This window comes from Tachypleus tridentatus, chromosome 1, assembly GCF_004210375.1.
Source record: "Tachypleus tridentatus isolate NWPU-2018 chromosome 1, ASM421037v1, whole genome shotgun sequence".
Lineage (NCBI taxonomy): Eukaryota > Metazoa > Arthropoda > Merostomata > Xiphosura > Limulidae > Tachypleus > Tachypleus tridentatus.
The window spans coordinates 107,835,628-107,861,069 of record NC_134825.1 but is presented as its reverse complement, the minus strand read 5'-3'; the positions used below and the strand labels follow the sequence as shown (position 1 = coordinate 107,861,069).

General features: G+C 33.8%; 1 protein-coding gene across 2 annotated transcripts in view; it reads left to right on the top strand.

The window, feature by feature from the left end:
* Positions 1-7,600, top strand: part of LOC143257494 (beta-1-syntrophin-like) — a 36,734-nt gene extending 29,134 nt beyond the window's left edge. For both annotated transcript variants that reach the window (XM_076516262.1, XM_076516270.1), the window contains exon 6: positions 7,462-7,600. In XM_076516262.1, the coding sequence (XP_076372377.1) occupies positions 7,462-7,554 (93 nt within the window). In that variant the 3' untranslated portion in view covers positions 7,555-7,600. The remainder of the gene's footprint in view (positions 1-7,461) is intronic.
* Positions 7,601-25,442: the final 17,842 nt, after the last annotated feature.

The window sequence follows — 25,442 nt, the reverse complement described above, 5'->3', positions numbered from 1 at the left end:
CTACAAAATGGTTACAAACATTCTATCATGGTGGACTGTTTGTTAATTTAATGGTTGTCCTGTGGATCATTGGTCTAGGGAGGAACTACAAAATGGTTACAAACATTCTGACATGGTGGACTGTTAGTTATTGTAATGGTTTTCCTGTGGATCATTGGTCTAGAGAGGAACTTCAAAATGGTTACAAACATTCTGACATGGTGGACTGTTAGTTAATTTAATGGTTGTCCTGTGGATCATTGGTCTAGGGAAGAACTGCAAAATGGTTACAAACATTCTGACATGGTGGACTGTCAGTGAATTTAATGGTTGTCTGTGGATCATTGGTCTAGGGAGGAACTGCAAAATTGTTACAAACATATTATCATGGTGGACTGTTAGTTAATTTAATGGTTGTCCTGTGGATCATTGGTTTAGGGAGGAACTGCAAAATGGTTACAAACATTCTGACATGGTACACTGTTTGTTAATTTAATGGTTGTCCTGTGGATCATTGGTCTAGGGAGGAACTGCAAAATGGTTACAAACATTCTGACATGGTGGACTGTTAGTTAATTTAATGGTTGTCTGTGGATCATTGGTCTAGGGAGGAACTGCAAAATGGTTACAAACATTCTATCATGGTGGACTGTTAGTTAATTTAATTGTTGTCCTGTGGATCATTGGTTTAGGGACGAACTACAAAATGGTTACAAACATTCTATCATGGTGGACTGTTTGTTAATTTAATGGTTGTCCTGTGGATCATTGGTCTAGGGAAAAACTACAAAATGGTTACAAACATTCTGACATGGTGGACTGCTAGTTATTGTAATGGTTTTCCTGTGGATCATTGGTCTAGAGAGGAACTTCAAAATGGTTACAAACATTCTGACATGGTGGACTGTTAGTTAATTTAATGGTTCTCCTGTGGATCATTGGTCTAGGGAAGAACTGCAAAATGGTTACAAACATTCTGACATGGTGGACTGTCAGTGAATTTAATGGTTGTCTGTGGATCATTGGTCTAGGGAGGAACTGCAAAATTGTTACAAACATATTATCATGGTGGACTGTTAGTTAATTTAATGGTTGTCCTGTGGATCATTGGTTTAGGGAGGAACTGCAAAATGGTTACAAACATTCTGACATGGTACACTGTTTGTTAATTTAATGGTTGTCCTGTGGATCATTGGTCTAGGGAGGAACTGCAAAATGGTTACAAACATTCTGACATGGTGGACTGTTAGTTAATTTAATGGTTGTCTGTGGATCATTGGTCTAGGGAGGAACTGCAAAATGGTTACAAACATTCTGACATGGTGGACTGTTTGTTAATTTAATAGTTGTCCTACGGATCATTGGTCTAGGGAGGAACTGCAAAATGGTTACAAACATTTTATCATGGTGGACTGTTAGTTAATTTAATGGTTGTCTGTGGAACATTGGTCTAGGGAGGAACTGCAAAATGGTTCCAAACACATTCTATCATGGTGGACTGTTAGTTAATTTAATGGTTGTCCTGTGGATCATTGGTCTAGGGAGGAACTACAAAATGGTTACAAACATTCTGACATGGTGGACTGTTAGTTAATTTAATGGTTGTCCTGTGGATCATTGGTTTAGGGACGAACTACAAAATGGTTACAAACACTCTATCATGGTGGACTGTTTGTTAATTTAATGGTTGTCCTGTGGATCATTGGTCTAGGGAGGAACTACAGAATGGTTACGAACATGCTGACGTGGTGGACTGTTAGTTATTGTAATGGTTTTCCTGTGGATCATTGGTCTAGAGAGGAACTTCAAAATGGTTACAAAGATTCTGACATGGTGGACTGTTAGTTAATTTAATGGTTGTCCTGTGGATCATTGGTCTAGGGAAGAACTGCAAAATGGTTACAAACATTCTGACATGGTGGACTGTCAGTGAATTTAATGGTTGTCTGTGGATCATTGGTCTAGGGAGGAACTGCAAAATTGTTACAAACATATTATGATGGTGGACTGTTAGTTAATTTAATGGTTGTCCTGTGGATCATTGGTTTAGGGAGGAACTGCAAAATTGTTACAAACATTCTGACATGGTACACTGTTTGTTAATTTAATGGTTGTCCTGTGGATCATTGGTCTAGGGAGGAACTGCAAAATGGTTACAAACATTCTGACATGGTACACTGTTTGTTAATTTAATGGTTGTCCTGTGGATCATTGGTCTAGGGAGGAACTACAAAATGGTTACAAACATTCTGACATGGTACACTGTTTGTTAATTTAATGGTTGTCCTGTGGATCATTGGTCTAGGGAGAAACTGCAAAATTGTTACAAACATTTTATCATGGTGGACTGTTAGTTAATTTAATGGTTGTCCTGTGGATCATTGGTTTAGGGAGGAACTGCAAAATGGTTACAAACATTCTGACATAGTGGACTGTTAGTGAATTTAATGGTTGTCCTGTGGATCATTGGTCTAGGGAGAAACTGCAAAATTGTTACAAACATTTTATCATGGTGGACTGTTAGTTAATTTAATGGTTGTCCTGTGGATCATTGGTTTAGGGAGGAACTGCAAAATGGTTACAAACATTCTGACATTGTGGACTGTTAGTTAATTTAATGGTTGTCTGTGGATCATTGGTCTAGGGAGAAACTGCAAAATGGTTACAAACATTCTATCATGGTGGACTGTTTGTTAATTTAATGGTTGTCCTGTGGATCATTGGTCTAGGGAGGAACTACAAAATGGTTACAAACATTCTGACATGGTGGACTGTTAGTTATTGTAATGGTTTTCCTGTGGATCATTGGTCTAGAGAGGAACTTCAAAATGGTTACAAACATTCTGACATGGTGGACTGTTAGTTAATTTAATGGTTGTCCAGTGGATCATTGGTCTAGGGAAGAACTGCAAAATGGTTACAAACATTCTGACATGGTGGACTGTCAGTGAATTTAATGGTTGTCTGTGGATCATTGGTCTAGGGAGGAACTGCAAAATTGTTACAAACATATTATCATGGTGGACTGTTAGTTAATTTAATGGTTGTCCTGTGGATCATTGGTTTAGGGAGGAACTGCAAAATGGTTACAAACATTCTGACATGGTACACTGTTTGTTAATTTAATGGTTGTCCTGTGGATCATTGGTCTAGGGAGGAACTGCAAAATGGTTACAAACATTCTGACATGGTGGACTGTTAGTTAATTTAATGGTTGTCTGTGGATCATTGGTCTAGGGAGGAACTGCAAAATGGTTACAAACATTCTATCATGGTGGACTGTTAGTTAATTTAATTGTTGTCCTGTGGATCATTGGTTTAGGGACGAACTACAAAATGGTTACAAACATTCTATCATGGTGGACTGCTAGTTATTGTAATGGTTTTCCTGTGGATCATTGGTCTAGAGAGGAACTGCAAAATGGTTACAAACATTCCGACATGGTGGACTATTTGTTAATTTAATAGTTGTCCTACGGATCATTGGTCTAGGGAGGAACTGCAAAATGGTTACAAACATTTTATCATGGTGGACTGTTAGTTAATTTAATGGTTGTCTGTGGAACATTGGTCTAGGGAGGAACTGCAAAATGGTTCCAAACACATTCTATCATGGTGGACTGTTAGTTAATTTAATGGTTGTCCTGTGGATCATTGGTCTAGGGAGGAACTACAAAATGGTTACAAACATTCTGACATGGTGGACTGTCAGTGAATTTAATGGTTGTCTGTGGATCATTGGTCTAGGGAGGAACTGCAAAATTGTTACAAACATATCATGGTGGACTGTTAGTTAATTTAATGGTTGTCCTGTGGATCATTGGTTTAGGGAGGAACTGCAAAATTGTTACAAACATTCTGACATGGTACACTGTTTGTTAATTTAATGGTTGTCCTGTGGATCATTGGTCTAGGGAGGAACTGCAAAATGGTTACAAACATTCTGACATGGTACACTGTTTGTTAATTTAATGGTTGTCCTGTGGATCATTGGTCTAAGGAGGAACTACAAAATGGTTACAAACATTCTGACATGGTGGACTGTTAGTTAATTTAATGGTTTTCTTGTGGATCATTGGTCTAGAGAGGAACTTCAAAATGGTTACAAACATTCTGACATTGTGGACTGTTAGTTAATTTAATGGTTGTCCTGTGGATCATTGGTCTAGGGAGGAACTACAAAATGGTTACAAACATTCTGACATGGTGGACTGTTTGTTAATTTAATAGTTGTCCTACGGATCATTGGTCTAGGGAGGAACTGCAAAATGGTTACAAACATTCTGACATGGTGGACTGTTAGTTAATTTAATGGTTGTCTGTGGAACATTGGTCTAGGGAGGAACTGCAAAATGGTTCCAAACACATTCTATCATGGTGGACTGTTAGTTAATTTAATGGTTGTCCTGTGGATCATTGGTCTAGGGAGGAACTACAAAATGGTTACAAACATTCTGACATGGTGGACTGTTAGTTAATTTAATGGTTTTCATGTGGATCATTGGTCTAGAGAGGAACTTCAAAATGGTTACAAACATTCTGACATGGTGGACTGTTAGTTAATTTAATGGTTGTCCTGTGGATCATTGGTCTAGGGAGGAACTGCAAAATGGTTACAAACATTCTGACATGGTACACTGTTTGTTAATTGAATGGTTGTCCTGTGGATCATTGGTCTAGGGAGAAACTGCAAAATTGTTACAAACATTTTATCATGGTGGACTGTTAGTTAATTTAATGGTTGTCCTGTGGATCATTGGTTTAGGGAGGAACTGCAAAATGGTTACAAATATTCTGACATGGTGGACTGTTAGTTAATTTAATGGTTGTCTGTGGATCATTGGTCTAGGGAGGAACTGCAAAATGGTTACAAACATTCTATCATGGTGGACTGTTAGTTAATTTAATGGTTGTCCTGTGGATCATTGGTTTAGGGACGAACTACATAATGGTTACAAACATTCTATCATGGTGGACTGTTTGTTAATTTAATGGTTTTCCTGTGGATCATTGGTCTAGAGAGGAACTTCAAAATGGTTACAAACATTCTGACATGGTGGACTGTTAGTTAATTTAATGGTTGTCCTGTGGATCATTGGTCTAGGGAAGAACTGCAAAATGGTTACAAACATTCTGACATGGTGGACTGTCAGTGAATTTAATGGTTGTCTGTGGATCATTGGTCTAGGGAGGAACTGCAAAATTGTTACAAACATATTATCATGGTGGACTGTTAGTTAATTTAATGTTTGTCCTGTGGATCATTGGTTTAGGGAGGAACTGCAAAATTGTTACAAACATTCTGACACGGTACACTGTTTGTTAATTTAATGGTTGTCCTGTGGATCATTGGTCTAGGGAGGAACTGCAAAATGGTTACAAACATTCTGATATGGTACACTGTTTGTTAATTTAATGGTTGTCCTGTGGATCATTGGGCTAGGGAGGAACTACAAAATGGTTACAAACATTCTGACATGGTGGACTGTTAGTTAATTTAATGGTTTTCTTGTGGATCATTGGTCTAGGGAGGAACTTCAAAATGGTTACAAACATTCTGACATGGTGGACTGTTAGTTAATTTTATGGTTGTCCTGTGGATCATTGGTCTAGGGAGGAACTACAAAATGGTTACAAACATTCTGACATGGTGGACTGTTTGTTAATTTAATAGTTGTCCCTACGGATCATTGGTCTAGGGAGGAACTGCAAAATGGTTACAAACATTCTGACATGGTGGACTGTTTGTTAATTTAATAGTTGTCCTACGGATCATTGGTCTAGGGAGGAATTGCAAAATGGTTACAAACATTTTATCATGGTGGACTGTTAGTTAATTTAATGGTTGTCTGTGGAACATTGGTCTCGGGAGGAACTGCAAAATGGTTCTAAACACATTCTATCATGGTGGACTGTTAGTTAATTTAATGGTTGTCCTGTGGATCATTGGTCTAGGGAGGAACTACAAAATGGTTACAAACATTCTGACATGGTGGACTGTTAGTTAATTTAATGGTTTTCATGTGGATCATTGGTCTAGAGAGGAACTTCAAAATGGTTACAAACATTCTGACATGGTGGACTGTTAGTTAATTTAATGGTTGTCCTGTGGATCATTGGTCTAGGGAGGAACTGCAAAATGGTTACAAACATTCTGACATGGTACACTGTTTGTTAATTTAATGGTTGTCCTGTGGATCATTGGTCTAGGGAGAAACTGCAAAATTGTTACAAACATTTTATCATGGTGGACTGTTAGTTAATTTAATGGTTGTCCTGTGGATCATTGGTTTAGGGAGGAACTGCAAAATGGTTACAAACATTCTGACATGGTGGACTGTTAGTTAATTTAATGGTTGTCTGTGGATCATTGGTCTAGGGAGAAACTGCAAAATGGTTACAAACATTCTATCATGGTGGACTGTTAGTTAATTTAATGGTTGTCCTGTGGATCATTGGTTTAGGGACGAACTACAAAATGGTTACAAACATTCTATCATGGTGGACTGTTTGTTAATTTAATGGTTTTCCTGTGGATCATTGGTGTAGGGAGGAACTACAAAATGGTTACAAACATTCTGACATGGTGGACTGTTAGTTATTGTAATGGTTTTCCTGTGGATCATTGATCTAGAGAGGAACTTCAAAATGGTTACAAACATTCTGACATGGTGGACTGTTAGTTAATTTAATGGTTGTCCTGTGGATCATTGGTCTAGGGAAGAACTGCAAAATGGTTACAAACATTCTGACATGGTGGACTGTCAGTGAATTTATTGGTTGTCTGTGGATCATTGGTCTAGGGAGGAACTGCAAAATTGTTACAAACATATTATCATGGTAGACTGTTAGTTAATTTAATGGTTGTCCTGTGGATCATTGGTTTAGGGAGGAACTGCAAAATGGTTACAAACATTCTGACATGGTACACTGTTTGTTAATTTAATGGTTGTCCTGTGGATCATTGGTCTAGGGAGGAACTGCAAAATGGTTACAAACATTCTGACATGGTGGACTGTTAGTTAATTTAATGGTTGTCTGTGGATCATTGGTCTAGGGAGGAACTGCAAAATGGTTACAAACATTCTATCATGGTGGACTGTTTGTTAATTTAATGGTTTTCCTGTGGATCATTGGTCTAGGGAGGAAGTGCAAAATGGTTACAAACATTCTGACATGGTGGACTGTTAGTTAATTTAATGGTTGTCTGTGGATCATTGGTCTAGGGAGGAACTGCAAAATGGTTAGAAACATTCTATGATGGTGGACTGTTAGTTAATTTAATGGTTGTCCTGTGGATCATTGGTCTAGGGAGGAACTGAAAAATGGGAGTGTTTGGTTAGACATGCAGATGTGAAAATGAGAGATTATGAGTAAAAGGAAATAGATATTTCAGAGTTTTGTGTAGCTTGAATATATCATATTTTGTTGTAAAAATTGAACATTTTTTGAGATGGCTATGAATATTATTTTATCTTCTAGGAACTGGATATGATGCAGTGCCCTAAAGCCTTTGTTTTTACTCTCCATACATTTCTCTCAGCTAAAGTCACAAGAATGGGGCTCTTAGCATGATGACAGACAGACTAGATGTTTTGTTTTTCAATATTCCATTGGAACCATCCATACATTGAAGCTGACTAGGAGCTTACTTTGTCTTCCAGACAGTCTGTGTGACCTTTACCTTGAGGAGAGAAACATTTCGGTAGTTTATTATTCTGAGTGACCTTTGTTCAACATTTAAGGTGAATTCACGAGGCTCAGCTGTCTTAGGAAGAAAAATATCATCTAATGCATTCTTAAACTATATATTAAGATTGTTATAATGTGAATATTATCACAACATTGATGGTTTCTTTGTAGAGTTAATCTTGTTGCCATGAGCATTACAAACTGTAATGTTATAATCTTGCCATTACAATCATGATAGTATAAGGGTGTAGTGTAGCTGTTCCCATAGCTGGTGCTTTAAGTGTGACCAAAATACTTCAAATGTGAAATAAGGGTCTGTGAAAAGTACAAATGAAAGAGTTACGAATTTCATCATTGAATAACCTTTTACCTTTATGAAATACAAGTGAACTCATCTAATGCATTTTTTATCAAGATATGCCACTTCAGTTGTAATTTTTCAAATCAGGGCTAAGTTAAATGTTGTTAGTTATTAAGTTCATCTGACATATAACCTTTAATCTTGTTTGTTATTTACTCAACTTCATTTATTAGGTTTTTATTACAACTGTGTTCTGTTTGAAAACTGGCTTACTGAACTTAAGTTAAAGTAATTTAACTCAAGAGATTGCCTCAAACGTTCCATTAATATGATGTAATGTTTTGTCCTATTTTGTGATTTTTAGTTAAATTTGGTCTGTTGACATTAAACATTAGGTCAATATGTTCAAAATGCATACATTGCACCATAGTTAAAAGAGAGAACTGTTTTAATAGCTTGATTTATGTTTGAAAGGAATGTAACACCAGCCAAAATATTGGCTATCTTCCCTCCAGTTACAGAATTCTGTGACAGGAAGTCTATTGGCATGCAGTTTTGCTGTCCCTCATTCTGAATCACTGACCACGGGGAGGCAATTCCAGTAGTGAACAATCACTTTTACTGAGTACCTGATAGAGTCAATGAAGTAGTTCTTCTGTTTATACACTGGTTACAGCATGAAGGTAAGGTACGTGGGTGCTGTAAACCAGTCTAGCTCCTGTAGTGAAGATGTATTAGTTATGTTGTGTGTCCTCGACATGACAACAAAGTGATTAAAAACCATTACACACACAGTGATCACCTTTAACAGGTATTTTTATGTACAAGGAAGCACAGATGGAATAACATTTTAAACTTGATTGATGGCAAAAAATACCAAAAACGTTTTAACTGTTGTTTGAGTGAAAACAAATTGTGAGATACGTGTCTACTTTTTCTGTTTTATTAATTTTCCACTTGAGATCACTCATTAACACAACAGTTTGTAACTCTCCAAGAAACACATTTCATTTTGAACTTTTTCCAGTGTTGTCATCTTGGGTAGAATTGTATTTTATTCTTAATTTTATGGGAACAAAGTATCTGTTTCTGTATTCAGGTTGTGTATTTTGGACTGTTTCTGTGTTTAGGTTGTGTATCTTGGGCTGTTTCCGTGTTTAGGTTGTGTATTTTGGGCTGTTTCCATGTTTAGGTTGTGTATTTTGTGCTATTTCCATGTTTAGGTTGTGTATTTTGGGCTGTTTCAGTGTTTAGGTTGTGTATTTGGGGCTGTTTCCATGTTTAGGTTTGTATTTTGGGCTGTTTCTGTGTTTAGGTTGTGTATTTTGGGCAATTTCCATGTTTAGGTTGTGTATTTTGGGCTGTTTCAGTGTTTAGGTTGTGTATTTGGGGCTGTTTCCATGTTTAGGTTTGTATTTTGGGCTGTTTCCATGTTCAGGTTATGTATTTTGGGCTGTTTCCATGTTCAGGTTATGTATTTTGGGCTGTTTCCATGTTCAGGTTATGTATTTTGGGCTGTTTCCATGTTCAGGTTATGTATTTTGGGCTGTTTCTGTGTTTAGGTTGTGTATTTTGGACTGTTTCTGTGTTTAGGTTGTGTATTTTGGGCTGTTTCTGTGTTAAGGTTGTGTAGTTTGGGCTGTTTCCATGTTTAGGTTGTGTATTTTGGGCTGTTTTTGTGTTTAGGTTGTGTATTGTGGGCTGTTTCTGTGTTAAGGTTGTGTAGTTTGGGCTGTTTCTGTGTTTAGGATGTGTATTTGGGGCTGTTTCTTTGTTCAGGTTGTGTAGTTTGGGCTGTTTCCATGTTTAGGTTGTGTATTTTGGGCTGTTTCTGTGTTTAGGTTGTGTATTGTGGGCTGTTTCTGTGTTAAGCTTGTGTAGTTTGGGCTGTTTCTGTGTTAAGGTTGTGTAGTTTGGGCTGTTTCTGTGTTTAGGTTGTGTATTTTGGACTGTTTCTGTGTTTAGGTTGTGTAGTTTGGGCTGTTTCTGTGTTAAGGTTGTGTAGTTTGGGCTGTTTCTGTGTTTAGGATGTGTATTTGGGGCTGTTTCTTTGTTAAGGTTGTGTATTTTGGGCTGTTTCTGTGTTTAGGTTGTGTATTGTGGGCTGTTTCTGTGTTAAGCTTGTGTAGTTTGGGCTGTTTCTGTGTTAAGCTTGTGTAGTTTGGGCTGTTTCTGTGTTTAGGTTGTGTATTTTGGACTGTTTCTGTGTTTAGGTTGTGTATTTTGGGCTGTTTCTGTGTTAAGGTTGTGTATTGTGGGCTGTTTCTGTGTTAAGGTGTTGTAGTTTGGGCTGTTTCTGTGTTAAGGTTGTGTAGTTTGGGCTGTTTCCATGTTTAGGTTTGTATTTTGGGCTGTTTCCATGTTTAGGTTTGTATTTTGGGCTGTTTCCATGTTCAGGTTATGTATTTTGGGCTGTTTCCATGTTCAGGTTATGTATTTTGGACTGTTTCTGTGTTTAGGTTGTGTATTTTGGACTGTTTCTGTGTTTAGGTTGTGTATTTTGGACTGTTTCTGTGGTAAGGTTGTGTAGTTTGGGCTGTTTCCATGTTTAGGTTGTGTATTTTGGGCTGTTTCTGTGTTTAGGTTGTGTATTGTGGGCTGTTTCTGTGTTAAGGTTGTGTAGTTTGGGCTGTTTCTGTGTTTAGGTTGTGTATTTTGGACTGTTTCTGTGTTTAGGTTGTGTATTGTGGGCTGTTTCTGTGTTAAGGTTGTGTAGTTTGGGCTGTTTCTGTGTTTAGGTTGTGTATTTTGGACTGTTTCCGTGTTTAGGTTGTGTATTTTGTACTGTTTCTATGTTTATATTGTGTATTTTGGGGATGATCTGATATAATTTAGAACTGGTTTTAGAGAAAAATGATACAGTTGAACTGTTGATAAATCAATAACATTCTTTAGTTTCTTCTAGAACTGAGTCTGCCTGTGTCTTGAGTGCAGCTAGCACTTATCTTCCTAAGGTGAATTTCAATGTGGATTTGGTAACAGGTTTTAAAGGCACTTTTTTATATTTATTTCAATGTGAAATAAGTCGTGAAAATAATGACTTTTTATAATTCATTATTTAAAAGGTTTTCAATATGGTGTATACTGTATTTGGTTTTCAAACAATATGTAACTGTTTATCTTAACGGTAACTTGCTGTTTTTAAGTACAGAGTCTCATGTTTCAGAAGAGGGTATATATCTTAGGAATTATAGTAAAACCTGTCTAAGCTAGAAACTGCATAGAACAGAAACCTGTACGTGTTGAATATATCGACATTTTGCAGCATTATCTAAAGATTTCTCTTATAAAACGCCCTCTATATGACAGAACCTGTATAACATAGACAAAAAACTATCTTTCACCTTCCTCATTTATCAACAAGTATGATTAGAACCTGAGTAAGGTGGAAAAATATTTGTGATTAAATATTAATTTCTTATTTAATTAATAATTTCTTTAAATATTGATGAATTCTTGGACATTCTGTTACAGTAAGTATTAGTTAAATATATTCTGTTCTTTTTTCTGCCATCATTATTTTTGCAGTTTAAATTACACAAAAGAATGGAACAAGAAAATAGGAACATTCCACTTTTCATAGGTAATGCAACTTGTCACCCAAAAGTTCAACTTTCAAATGTTTGTATAGTCTTTCTACCTCCATGTACACCATCTGTTCTACAGTCATTAGATAATTGAATTATACAGTGTATAAAAGTGAAATACAGAAAACTGATGCTTCAGCATATTATTACAAACATGGACGACTGTAAGATAGCATCTGAAATGACCATGAAATGTGACGTGTTAGATGTAATAACATTTTTAAGTTATTCATTCGAATGCGTAAAAGATGAATGTGTAATAAAGTGCTTTCGAAACTGTGGATTTATTCTTGATAATGGCGGAAATTGTGGAGAAGGTGTTTGTTGTAACGATTCTAGTGAAATCCAAACTCTGATTGATGCAGATGATTCTGTGAATGTTGACAAGAATGTTTTAACAGAAACTGATGAAAATGATTTAAAATCTATGGTAGAATCTCAAGATGGTAACAGTGTGAGAGATTCAGAAGATGAACAAAATGGAAAAGATAGTGAGGAAATAGAAAGTCCTATTTCATCGCAAGTGTTAAGTTATATTAATTCTATTAAGTGGGAAAATGAACTTCATGAAAAGATCATAGAATTAGTGTTCTCTTTTAACCACATGAGAAAACTCATTACAAAAACGAAACAGTTGAAATTGGACGCTTTCTTCAAATGAATTTAAGATTTTCTGTACTTATGTATATTTTGAATGTCTATTTTTGTTCTAATTCTAGTAAATATAACAAACAGTATAATAACTTTATTCACAAACGTCATTCTTCTCTTAAGTCAAGCAAGTATAACGTTCCGCTCAAAAATTATATATAATCAAGGAAATGCACATTCATTATGCCAGAGATTTTACTCGGTTCTGTGCAATTCCACCCTGGACAGGTTTTACTGTACTATAATATCTGCAATTTAACAGTTGAACTTTATCTGGGTTATCTTATTCAGTGTTGTATAAACTATGTTTTACAGTTTAATCATCTATAAGTTATGTTATTCAGTATTGTATAAACTAGGTATTACAGTTTAACCATCTATAAGTTATATTATTCAGTATTGTATAAACTGGGTTTTACAGTTTAATCATCTATAGGTTATCTTATTCAGTATTGTACAAATTTGGTATTACAGTTTAATCATCTATAGGTTATCTTATTCAGTATTGTATAAACTGGGTTTTACAGTTTAATCATCTATAGGTTATCTTATTCAGTATTGTATAAACTGGGTTTTACAGTTTAATCATCTATAGGTTATCTTATTCAGTATTACAGTTTAATCATCTATAGGTTATCTTATTCAATATCGTATAAATTTGGTATTACAGTTTAATCATCTATAGGTTATATTATTCAGTATTGTATAAACTTGGTATTACAGTTTAATCATCTATGGATTATCTTATTCAGTATTGTACATATTTGGTATTACAGTTTAATCATCTATAAGTCATGTTATTCAGTATTGTATAAACTAGGTACTACAGTTTAACCATCTATAGGTTATGTTATTCAGTATTGTATAAACTAGGTACTACAGTTTAACCATCTATAGGTTATGTTATTCAGTATTGTATCAACTAGGTACTACAGTTTAACCATCTATAGGTTATGTTATTCAGTATTGTATCAACTAGGTACTACAGTTTAACCATCTATAGGTTATGTTATTCAATATTGTATAAATTTGGTATTACAGTTTAATCATCTATAGGTTATATTATTCAGTATTGTATAAACTTGGTATTACAGTTTAATCATCTATGGATTATCTTATTCAGTATTGTACATATTTGGTATTACAGTTTAATCATCTATAAGTCATGTTATTCAGTATTGTATAAACTAGGTACTACAGTTTAACCATCTATAGGTTATGTTATTCAGTATTGTATAAACTAGGTACTACAGTTTAACCATCTATAGGTTATGTTATTCAGTATTGTATCAACTAGGTACTACAGTTTAACCATCTATAGGTTATGTTATTCAATATTGTATAAATTTGGTATTACAGTTTAATCATCTATAGGTTATATTATTCAGTATTGTATAAACTTAGTATTACAGTTTAATCATCTATAGGTTATGTTATTCAGTATTGTATAATCTTGGTATTACAGTTTAATCATCTATAGGTTATGTTATTCAGTATTGTATAAACTAGGTATTACAGTTTAAGCATCTATAGGTTATGTTATTCAGTATTGTATAAACTAGGTACTACAGTTTAATCATCTATAGGTTATGTTATTCAGTATTGTATAAACTAGGTATTACAGTGTAATTTTCTCTGGATTTCACTGTACATCTTAGAACTAGCACATTTAATTTTGTTACACTGCCTGTATTTGCAAGATAAAGAACTCTGGTAATATTCAACCTGCCATTAAAGCCCACTGGTTTGTATGTTTAGTTATTGATAAAGAAATATTTTGTGGAGTTAAATGTTGTGATGCCCATCAAAAGTCCTGATTTGGTGTTACTGTTTTAATGTTTTTCATTTGTTAACTCTATAAATCTTGCCAGCATAAAAATATATATGTTTTGATGTCAAAATTTGAAAGTTAGATCTGTCATGAAAAACAACATAAGATTAATATGTAATGTAATTTAGTTAGCCTACAAAAATCGTGGATTTATCTTTCGAGCTTCAGAATTCATAGTGTCCGTTTGTTAGAAGGTTTATGTAGTTGATTTCTTACACACACTCATGTTTTTGGAGAGGGAAAGATTTGCAGAGTAGAATTTGTTTTTAGTGGTAATATAGGTAGTAACAGTATGTGTAAAGAGCTAGTGAGTTAATGTTATTTTTCTACAAAGTTTATGATTTGGTGATAAAATACAAGAACTAAAAAGTTAGATTTCTTACTGTAATTCAAATAATTTTGTTGTCAGTTACAGTGAAGTTGATCTGAACCAGTGAGTGTTGAAGTACATCTAATGACATTTATTAATATAAGTGATAGCAGTCTTTCACTTATGTAATGAAGTGAACATTGGAGACAAGGGTACTTAAGGTGTAAATCATTCTAGGAAATTGTAATGAATATTATTTCTTGAAATCCCAGGATGTTACTTGCTTAACATTATTTGTATGGTCTCCATTGTTTGAAGCATTTAAAAGCCCACATCTGGTGCTCTAATTAATTTTATCTTAAGGATGGTTTATTAACTGGATTTCTCAGTTAATTGTTGCTGTATGTCAGTGACTCGCATCTTGAAGCCTGTCCCTTTACCTCACTACCAGTTAAGGTTTCTAGGTTTCAAGTGTGTGTGGTAATGTTCTGTGATTACTGTGAAAGAATTGTTTTAAGTTTCAGAATTAATAGACACAGCTGTTTAAGGTTGTTAATCAGACATAATTAGTCTATCATTTAACTATGTACAATTGTTTCTCCAACTTGTCTGGAAAAGTGATGTTTTAGGGTTAGCTTCAAACAAATTTCCACAGTCGGTTTTTAAACGTAAGGGTGCTGAAAGAAGGTTGCTAGTTACACATCTTTGTGTTGATTGTTATTCCAAGGAACCTAGCATGGTTCTTCTACGTCGATCTACAAGACTACAATAAATTGCATAATTTGAGTGTAAACTACCATCTAGATGTACAGTACTCAGCATAATAATATATGCACAATTATTGTTTTACTTTATTTACTGGTGTTTCATAGAATTGAAGATTGGTTTATATATTTTAGTAAATATTTAATGGATTAGCAGAAGGTCCTACATGAAGGAAGATAAGTGGAACTATGAAATAAAACAACACACACTTGGTGTTATATTATCTTGTGTTTATAAGGTGTTTTGTGTGACCAGGAAAACATAAATATTAATTACAATCAAAGTCATTGTCAGTTAACGTTAGTAATTAGTTCGTAAGGATAACCTGCAACATGAATTGGTTTGGAACAAAGGAGTTTTGGAGACTTCCACACTTAGTTGCTGGAGACAATGAATTTAAAAAGTGCTCTTTTTACAAATCAAAAAGTGTAGTGTTTGTTGTAGGTCATTAAGTATATTAAGAAGAGGAGAAAGTCTTTGTTATTACACATAAAATCATGTATAATGACAGTAAACTGTTATGTTTAGTTGAGAATGAATATACAATATAAGAATTATGATACTTCACTATTTTGGAGCATTCCGCCTCTAAATGCTGTTTTAACTTTGTTATCGTATATTGTAACATTACTTTTGGTCTATCAAATGTTGTTCATTATTGTGAAAATAAGATTTGAGAAGTTGTAATAAAAACTAGTTAATTTATATAAAAGAAAGTGTGATTGAACAGCATTTTACACGTATAGAACTGTTTAGTGTGGTTGACTTCCATAACGTGTAGCTGACATTCTGTAAGCAACAATATTGTGACCCGTAGTTAACATTCTGTAAGCAACAATATTGTGACGCGTAGTTAACATTCTTTAAACAACAATACCGTAACGTGTAGTTAATATTCTTTAAACAACAATACCGTAACGTGTAGTTAATATTCTTTAAATAACAATACCGTAACGTGTAGTTAATATTCTTTAAATAACAATACCGTAACGTGTAGTTAACTTATTTTAAATAACAATACCGTAACGTGTAGTTAACATTTTTTAAACAACAATACCGTAACGTGTAGTTAATATTCTTTAAATAACAATACCGTAACGTGTAGTTAACTTATTTTAAATAACAATACCGTAACGTGTAGTTAACATTTTTAAAACAACAATACCGTAACGTGTAGTTAATATTTTTTAAACAACAATACCGTAACGTGTAGTTAACATTCTTTAAACAACAATACCGTAACGTCTAGTTAACTTATTGTAAACTATAATACCGTAACGTCGTTAACTTATTGTAAACAACAATACCGTAAGGTGTAGTTGAGGTTAATAACAATACAATTACTTTTTGTTTGTGTATCAGTATTGTTAACTAATGTAGAATATAATGATTAATTTTTATCAGCGATGCATTTTAATTAGTGCACTAAGTACATCAAAATATTCAAACTACACTCAATTTTTAGCTAAAGGTGCAAATTTCAGGTTAAAAGATCAATACTTTTATAGATATCGTTTATGCTCACTAGATGGCGCAACGAATGTAATTATAACATAAAAAGTGAAAATAGTAAAGGTATATACAATTAAGAGATTTATGGGGTAATATCAGGGGTATGTTTAGTTTATTTACAACTAGAAGTATCGTGGGATTTGCTTTATTTAATAGTTCAATACGAGTCTTTGATGGAGTGATCTATAACCGAGTATAAATGTCTTTCTGAATTAGTGTGTTGACAATAGGCTCTGGATGTTGAATCTTAAGAAATTGATCCGGGAAGGACTTGGAAAACAAAAACTTTAAAATGTGTTATTAATGGCGTCCTAGTTATATTATCCTATAACAATTTGGATAACTTAGTATCAGATTTGCTTCGTGATTGGATTAATCCTGGATGTATAGTTTGTTTTCCAAAGAGATCCTAAACGTCCGTGATATTAAATGCTGTACGATCTTACGAAGAGCGCCATCTAGAGACGACTTCCTTCCTTAAATAAAAATATATAAAAACTTGGCGATTGTTTCAACACGTTGTCACCTATGCAGTTGTAACCGTACGTTTCTTTTAATATGAATGGAATGAAGTTTGACTGAAGTAATTATTGTGAGTTTTTTATACAATGTTTCATTTGTCGAATTTTATTGTTTAATAAAGTTTGTTTGAATGACTGTTGAATTACCTGAAATGACTTGGTTGTTACGTAACTGGAGTTCGATTGTTTGTTTAAACTCAGTATCATTGTTGGCAGGTGTTAAAAATGATTTCTTTTTTACGAACGTTATCGTCTGATTAAGTTTGTAGGGTTGAGTTATAAGGAATGATTTTCTGTGACTTAAGTATTTTTATTTATTTTGAAATGAAAGAAATATAGATTTCGGAAGCTTCACAGTTTATAAGAACATTGTAAAATAAAACTGTCACATGTAATGTGAGATATCTTTCCACATTTCTTACATAACTTATATATATAGTACGTCATATAGTTTCTGTACAGAATGGAAAACTTAGATCCGAGGAAATCTTAGTTTTATCAAGAAGTTTGGTACGACGTGAATAAACTAACTTAAAGAGTTTATACGAGTTTATTGATAAATTATATCACTGGAATCAAAATGGACACGTATGGGACAGTAACGTAATTAATTACTTGTACAAATTAATGAATGAAAAACTTTGTCACGAACACATTAATTAAGAAGAGTGGCAGATATAGAAACAGCTTAATACTTAAAGTAAAAACAGATCCAATTATACACAATAACAATTCAGAACAGGGAAACTTACTTCATTTAGTTCAATTTGATTTAAAATATTGACGTTCAGAGCGTCTTGTTCACAGGCAATGTGCATCTTGTTCAACACGAACGATCAGAGAAATTCTGGAAAATATAATTACCTTTTATAAAAATATTCAGGAGACAGTGTCAGATACAACAAACTATACTATCTTTTCATTTGTAAACAAATTGACTATATTCCTGGTGTTACACAATAACTCAACTGTAAACAAACTAACCATACTCCTGGTGTTACTCAGTAACTCAACTGTAAACAAACAACCATACTCCTGGTGTTACACAATAACTCAACTGAAAACAAATTGACCATACTCCTGGTGTTACCCTATAACTCAATTGTAAACAAATTGGCCATACTCCTGGTGTTACCTAATAGCTCAACTGTAAACAAACTAACCATACTCCTGGTGTTACCCTATAACTCATCTGTAAACAAACTAACCATACTCCTGGTGTTACCCTATAACTCATCTGTAAACAAACTAACCATACTCCTGGTGTTACTCAGTAACTCAACTGTAAACAAATTGACCATACTCCTGGTGTTACCCTATAACTCATCTGTAAACAAACTAACCATACTCCTGGTGTTACCCTATAACTCATCTGTAAACAAACTAACCATACTCCTGGTGTTACTCAGTAACTCAACTGTAAACAAATTGACCATACTCCTGGTGTTACCCTATAACTCATCTGTAAACAAACTAACCATACTCCTGGTGTTACCTAATAGCTCAACTGTAAACAAACTAACCATACTCCTGGGGTTACTCAGTAACTCAACTGTAAACAAATTGACCATACTCCTGGTGTTACCCTATAACTCATCTGTAAACAAACTAACCATACTCCTGGGGTATATTAGTGTCACTTAAAAGATCAAATTATACAAAGGTCATTATTCTTCTTTAAAAGTTTCAGGACTAGAAACTTGTTTTTTGTTTAATCCAACGATCGATAATTCTTTATATAAATGACGGAAACAGTAATCCGTCTTGACAACAAAGAACATTTTATACAAATCCAACTACCCGACAAGAATGAATCTATTTCTAGTGTTAAATGAAACGGATCTCATATGAAACGTAATCCAAACGCTGATTAGAATATGATTGTTTTAGAGAAAAAAAAAATTATTTTGCGAAGCAAATTGTTTACCGATTTTAACAGATTGCGTAAAAAGTACGAGAAATACGCTTTACAAAAATCTAATGTTTTTGACTGATTTAAACAACGTCGCCGGTTACACTGTAAAATGTTTCATACAGTAAATAGAAAATAGTCGGTTAGCAGATCAAATTTGTCTCTTTCTTTCTGTAATTATATTCTTTCATTTACGCTTATCACTGAGTCAGATTTCTAAATTACAACTGTATTACCGATACGGACCTTTAATTTGACCTGAATAACCGTTTCAAAGGACGCAAGTCTCGCATTATAACCGAAGTTGGATGTTTTGCTGTTGGTTTACGTAGTGTAACTAGACAAGCACGGGATTATATCACTGTTTATGCTGAAACTTGATTATTTGCTTCGTAATGTTTATCTGTTCTGTTGGAGTCACTGAAGCACAAATTATATTTCGCATGTATGCAAGCAAGAGTCTATGTTTCGGTTAATTACCCTATTGGAAAAGAAACTGCACCTTGTAGAAACACTCATTACGTGACATTCTGTGTTACATCTCAGAAATCAAATCTATCTTTTTCTAGGTAACGTGAATGTTAAAAGTTGAAAATAACAAATGTATCTAAGTTTCTATTGAGAAGAGGACACGCTCAGTGACTGAGATTGGTTTTGTCAGCTTTCGTTTTTTCTGTAATGGTAATTAACCAATAAACACCAGTTTTATAAATGATGTACATTTCATGTTTTCAAAACTATCTTCTTATAACATTTAGGAAATTTCTTATTTCACAACACCAACCATTTTACAGAAAAGGTGAAACTTCCACTAAGGTCTGAAAACACCACTGACCTAAAGATCTGGTTTCGTGTGTTACACTGTGCCACCGAAAACAAGCTAAGAAAGTGTACCACTAATTATCTCGTATATTATAGTAATGCTGTACAGGTTACTCGTCCTAGAATTAAACCTGACTGAATTATGTTTAATGTATTATTGAACTTCCGTGAAATAATTATAACATTTTTCAGTTTAACGTGACGTATTTTGTGAAGGTAACAGGATGTCTGATACCCTAGAGTGAGAAAAACGAATTAAGAGTACTAGACTTGAACAGTTCGGTTTTGAATGTACTTAATTATTATAAATGTTGTTTTACAGGAAGGAAAGATATTTTACAACAGGTACCATGTTTCGATCCCTGGTGTGAACATTTTCAAGTTCCAAAGTTTTAAGGGTAAAGAAGGCCTTTAGTGTTTACCAGTAATCGTAAGGTCGTGCCTGTTCTTTGTTGTAAAAAATGCAACTTTTAATAAAATAATAGCATAGTAATTATATATAAGGCCATCTGTTGCCATTCCACTGAATAGACGGAAATTAGTAACCACCACCCATAATCCACCGCAAGAGATTGTCTGCCACTTTTGTAACGCATCCGCAACTTAAAACTGGGTGGATATTTTGTATATCGCACATATTCAAAGTCAGCTTGCCAACTCTTAAATCCAAAACACTACCACAGGGCTCACCCGTGCCACACAGATATATATCTATATATATAAACAGAATCCCAGTGTTTAATGAGAACATAAAGGAAGATATAAATATCTGTGTCTTATTTGTCGTTAATGTAGATATTGTATCGTATATAAATTTTTAAGTCAAACTTCGTTCCACATTTTTATTTCACATTCAACAATAATATCAAACAGTGACAGTACATCCGGAACGAGTTTCTAAGGCACTACATTCTTTCCATGGCAAAGTGAAATTAGTCGAGAGTTTTATAGAAGATGGATAAAAATGCGGTTAGGGAAGGCATTCATGCAATAATTTAATAAGTCTTTGAACCTTCTATTACTTCTTTTAATCTCATTCAAAACCAACGTTACCTTTGGGACTGAACTATCATATAACACTGCTGGTCAACATGACTTAAAAATAGGTCAGAACGTCCATACTTCTCACTCTGAAAGTTTTTGTGAAAGCTAGCAACGCCTATATCAGATAATTAGAGATAATTCTCTACGAAACAGGCTCGCCTGAATATATAAACCAGGCCTTATTTCTTTGTGCTTCCTTGTAGTGCTGTGCATATGGAGACAAAACTAGCAAATATTACTATCTCACGAACAACAAACTCACAACAACATATGGAATTAATGACGTTTTTAATAACGCAATAACCACCGTTTAAAAACACTGAATTGACATAAAACTTTGAAACACGAGGTGACCATCATTATAAGAAAAACTTGTTGGTTATAGGCCACATTATTTGGTGTTGTTTATTTAAAGGATACATACTAGTGGTGTTTATTTAAATGTTACATCATATTGTGTTGTTTATTTAAAGGATACATCACTAGTGGTGTTTATTTAAATGTTACATCATATTGTGTTGTTTATTTAAAGGATACATCACTGGTGGTGTTTATTTAAAGGATACATCATTTGGTATTGTTTATTCAAAGGTTACATCATTTGGCGTTACAAGTGTTGTCACCTTAGTGTTTAGAATGGAAGTGCTTATAACATTCAGTTGTACCCTTCATTTAATTAGCAATTATCGATTTGATTGCATCTATAATTAAAGCTTATCAACGTTCATTTCACTCAGAGAGAGACATTAAATGTATCTGCCATTCGTATCTTTGGAATAACTGAGTAAATTAGAGACTGTTAATGTATGGCTAACAAACTATGTTTGAAATACCAACACAGTTCGTTTTGGTTTTATGTTAATATTTTTGGTTACATAAACTCTCAACTTAAAAGACTCAAGTATATTCAAAATTTCCTGTAAGACACAATATGATTTATTGTGAGAAAAAAACAGTTATAAAAAAACGAAAAAACTTAACCTAAATCCCTGTGAATGATACAGAGGTCTAAAAATTATCTTTCATGACAATTATCAACAGTCTTGTGAGACATAGAGTTATGTATTTTTATTATTTTATTATCAACAGTCTTGTGAGACATAGAGTTATGTATTTTTATTATTTTATTATCAACAGTCTTGTGAGACATAGAGTTATGTATTTTTATTATTTTATTACCAACATTCTTGTGAGACATAGAGTTATGTATTTTTATTATTTTATTATCAACATTCTTGTGAGACATAGAGTTATGTATTTTTATTATTTTATTATCAACAGTCTTGTGAGACATAGATTTATGTATTTTTATTATTTTATTATCAACAGTCTTGTGGGACACAGAGTTATGTATTTTTATTATTTTATTATCAACAGTCTTGTGAGACATAGATTTATGTATTTTTATGATTTTATTTATTGTCCATTTATTTTTCCTTCTATCGTTTGGTTTATTTATGAATTTTTAGTTACAATAAAATTTATCTTCCAGTTGATCACGTTGTTTTTATATAAATATGTATTTATTATGATACTGACACTCGCTTCTCTGGTGGTGACGTTTGATATTATAAATGTAGCAAAATATTATGCAAATTTATGATCACATGAGATGTACTCTCGTTACCTAAACAGTATATAAATATCATGCCACAAGCTACATACTGTGAGTTAGGAGATAGGTAGTGGATAATGTATTTATTATTCATTTTGTTTAACGTGTTCACGTGAGTCTATTATTTTAATTTAGTTATGTTTATATTCTATTGTTAATTAGTATCGTGTGTTGGCCAGATTTAATACGTCTTATCGAAGTAGTACGGAATATTAGTTAGTTCTATTGGTACCCAAATAGCAAACTTATTTCGTAAAGGGTGACCTGTAACTTTGGACTACTAGTTTGTAAAGTTCGTGTCGATTGATTAATTCAGTAATAATTTATGTTGGTTTAATCGTAAGTTAACTGGCGTTTGAAAAATAACGTACGAGGAAGTTTATGAATAATGTAGTAACTTTGCAACAGTCTCAATCATTATTGATAGAACAGGTGATTTAAATATACATCACGACTGATATCCTATAGACAGTATATGAAACTATCTTTAGGTTCATTCTAACAACAGAGCTGTGGAAAATTAATATATTTACGTCAACCAACCACCCCTGCCTCTTAAGTTCGACGGTCAAAATCTGTTTTTGATTTTCTTAATTTGTTTTCTATGTATAATTAAAAAGATGTATCTCCTTGAACTCGAGGTAGTAGGGGAGATTGAAGTTGGTTATCATATATAAAATATCTAGCCATTAAAACTTCTATTCATAAGTCCACAGGTTATATATCAACTAATTTTCACTTGTAACAAAAAGCTACCTCTAGAATTGACCTGACGAAATAACCAACAACCCCTCCAACCGTAGGTGAACGAACACTTGAATTACAAGATATCCTACAGAAGGGAAGATCGAACATTGAAAAGGACCTACAAAGGCAAGCCTGGAACCTTAGGCTTATTGTTATTCATATTAACTTGTATTAATAATTAATTTGTAATAATACTATTACAATAATATTAATAACTCTGTAATAACAAATTTCTCTTGTATATTGATATGTCCACTTCTTGTCCTTCAACTGGTCCTGCTACTCGCTTGACCCTGTCTCTTTGAAGAACGCAACAGTCACAACTAATTATAGTAGTTAGCTCGTCTTAGGACTATTTAACGTCTGGTAATATCACACTGAGTACTTTGTTGATATCTTAGAATAAAAATACAGGATTCATGATGTCAGTTTTAAGAAGTAGTTAAAAGAAATGATATGAAAATGGAGAGATTTTATAAGAAGTGATTATAATGTTGTTACATGGGTTTTCGAGGAATGTGAGATCGTGTTGTGTTTGTTTATGGTTGTGTTTGTTCTTTATTCTATCATTTAAAACGTTGAACATCATTCTATTATAGCTAAACATGTTCAGTTGGTATAAATACGTATGTGTGATGAAAGTGACAGCGACTTCCCCCAGCGGTAAGGAATGGATATTATTATTATTAACGTAGCAAATATGTAAATTCATAATCACATTAGATGTACTCTCTTAACCTAAGCAGTAAATAATTAACCTAAGCAGTAAATAAGTATTCCGCCCTAAGCTTCACAAAACGACTGACAAGAAAATGAATTATTGGCGTTTGTTGCTCAATATTGTTATTAAAACAGAATATTGTGTTTTTATTGGAAGGTTTTATTTGACCCTGTTTTCCTAATATTGTTACACGAAATAACTAAGTGATATATTTATTGTTCACTGGTATAGTCTGGGCCAGATACGTGTTCATCAGCTGTGTTGCTGTTGTATTTTCACAAAGGCTTAGTTTTATTATTGTTAGTTTAATAATTTGTTTTAATTAGAAACGTGTCATGGTTTTCTATCTTATTTAATTAATGCGACTAATACGAAGATATAAAGGTTCAAGCATCAGTTACATTTATTACATAATTAATGTAATTAATTATTTTCAACCTGGATTCTACATAACTAGAGATCCAATATAACCCTTTCGTACAAGTTACTATGTGTTCCAGATTTCTCCACTTCTATCCCATTCTCAAATGGATTTTCTTCAGGAATATTTATTTAATATGTCCAAACGTCACAAGCTGGTGTGGGAGACTTTTCTTCTACGTGTTTCAGAGTGATCTTTTTAACACGGATTATAATGTATTAATATAAAACTACAGTCTCCCGCTAGTACAGCGGTAAGTCTACGGATTTACAACGCTAAAACGAGCGGTTCCATTCCCCTCGATGGACTCAGCAAATAGCCCAATATGGCTTTGCTATAATAAAACACGCACACACAAAACAAACTCCAAAAAAACACTATAGTTTAAATTTCTAAATCGTCCGGGAAAGACTGCTTAACTTTAGGCGGATCGTTCACCTGTTACGCACTCTTTACCAGCTAATGACATTATGGAATGTGGACCAGATAAGACGACAATGACCGCGAAAGACCAGCTGATAAACTGATGCGCTGTCCACGTTAAGGTAACTTTCAATTCAAGACCGTAACGGTAATGTAGGAGGTGAAGTAGGCCATGAACAGCCGGAGGCGAAGTTGGGTCGAACCGTCTTGCGCTGCCAATGACAGCGTGAAGCTTTGTGGAGAGAAGCGAGTTTTCAGAAGCATTAGGTGGAAACTTTGGAATATTTTTCATACCATACTTAATGTACCAAGTTCTTCATTCCAACGAAGTCGCATGAACCAAATAATCAAAACCTTTGTTTTTCTCGTGTTTCGTACATCTTTCAGAAATTGAGACAACAACACCTAGTTTTTGTGCACCAGGTCGTCACACCAACTACACTGTTTCTCAGCTCCTAGCAACGCAATACAGCACGGGCACTAATGGTTTTCCTTAAAAGATGTGTAAGTCTAGAACACAATGAGCACTTAACTGTACAATCCAGTAAACAAAATTTATCCTACAACCAATAACGGAAGAAAGAACCC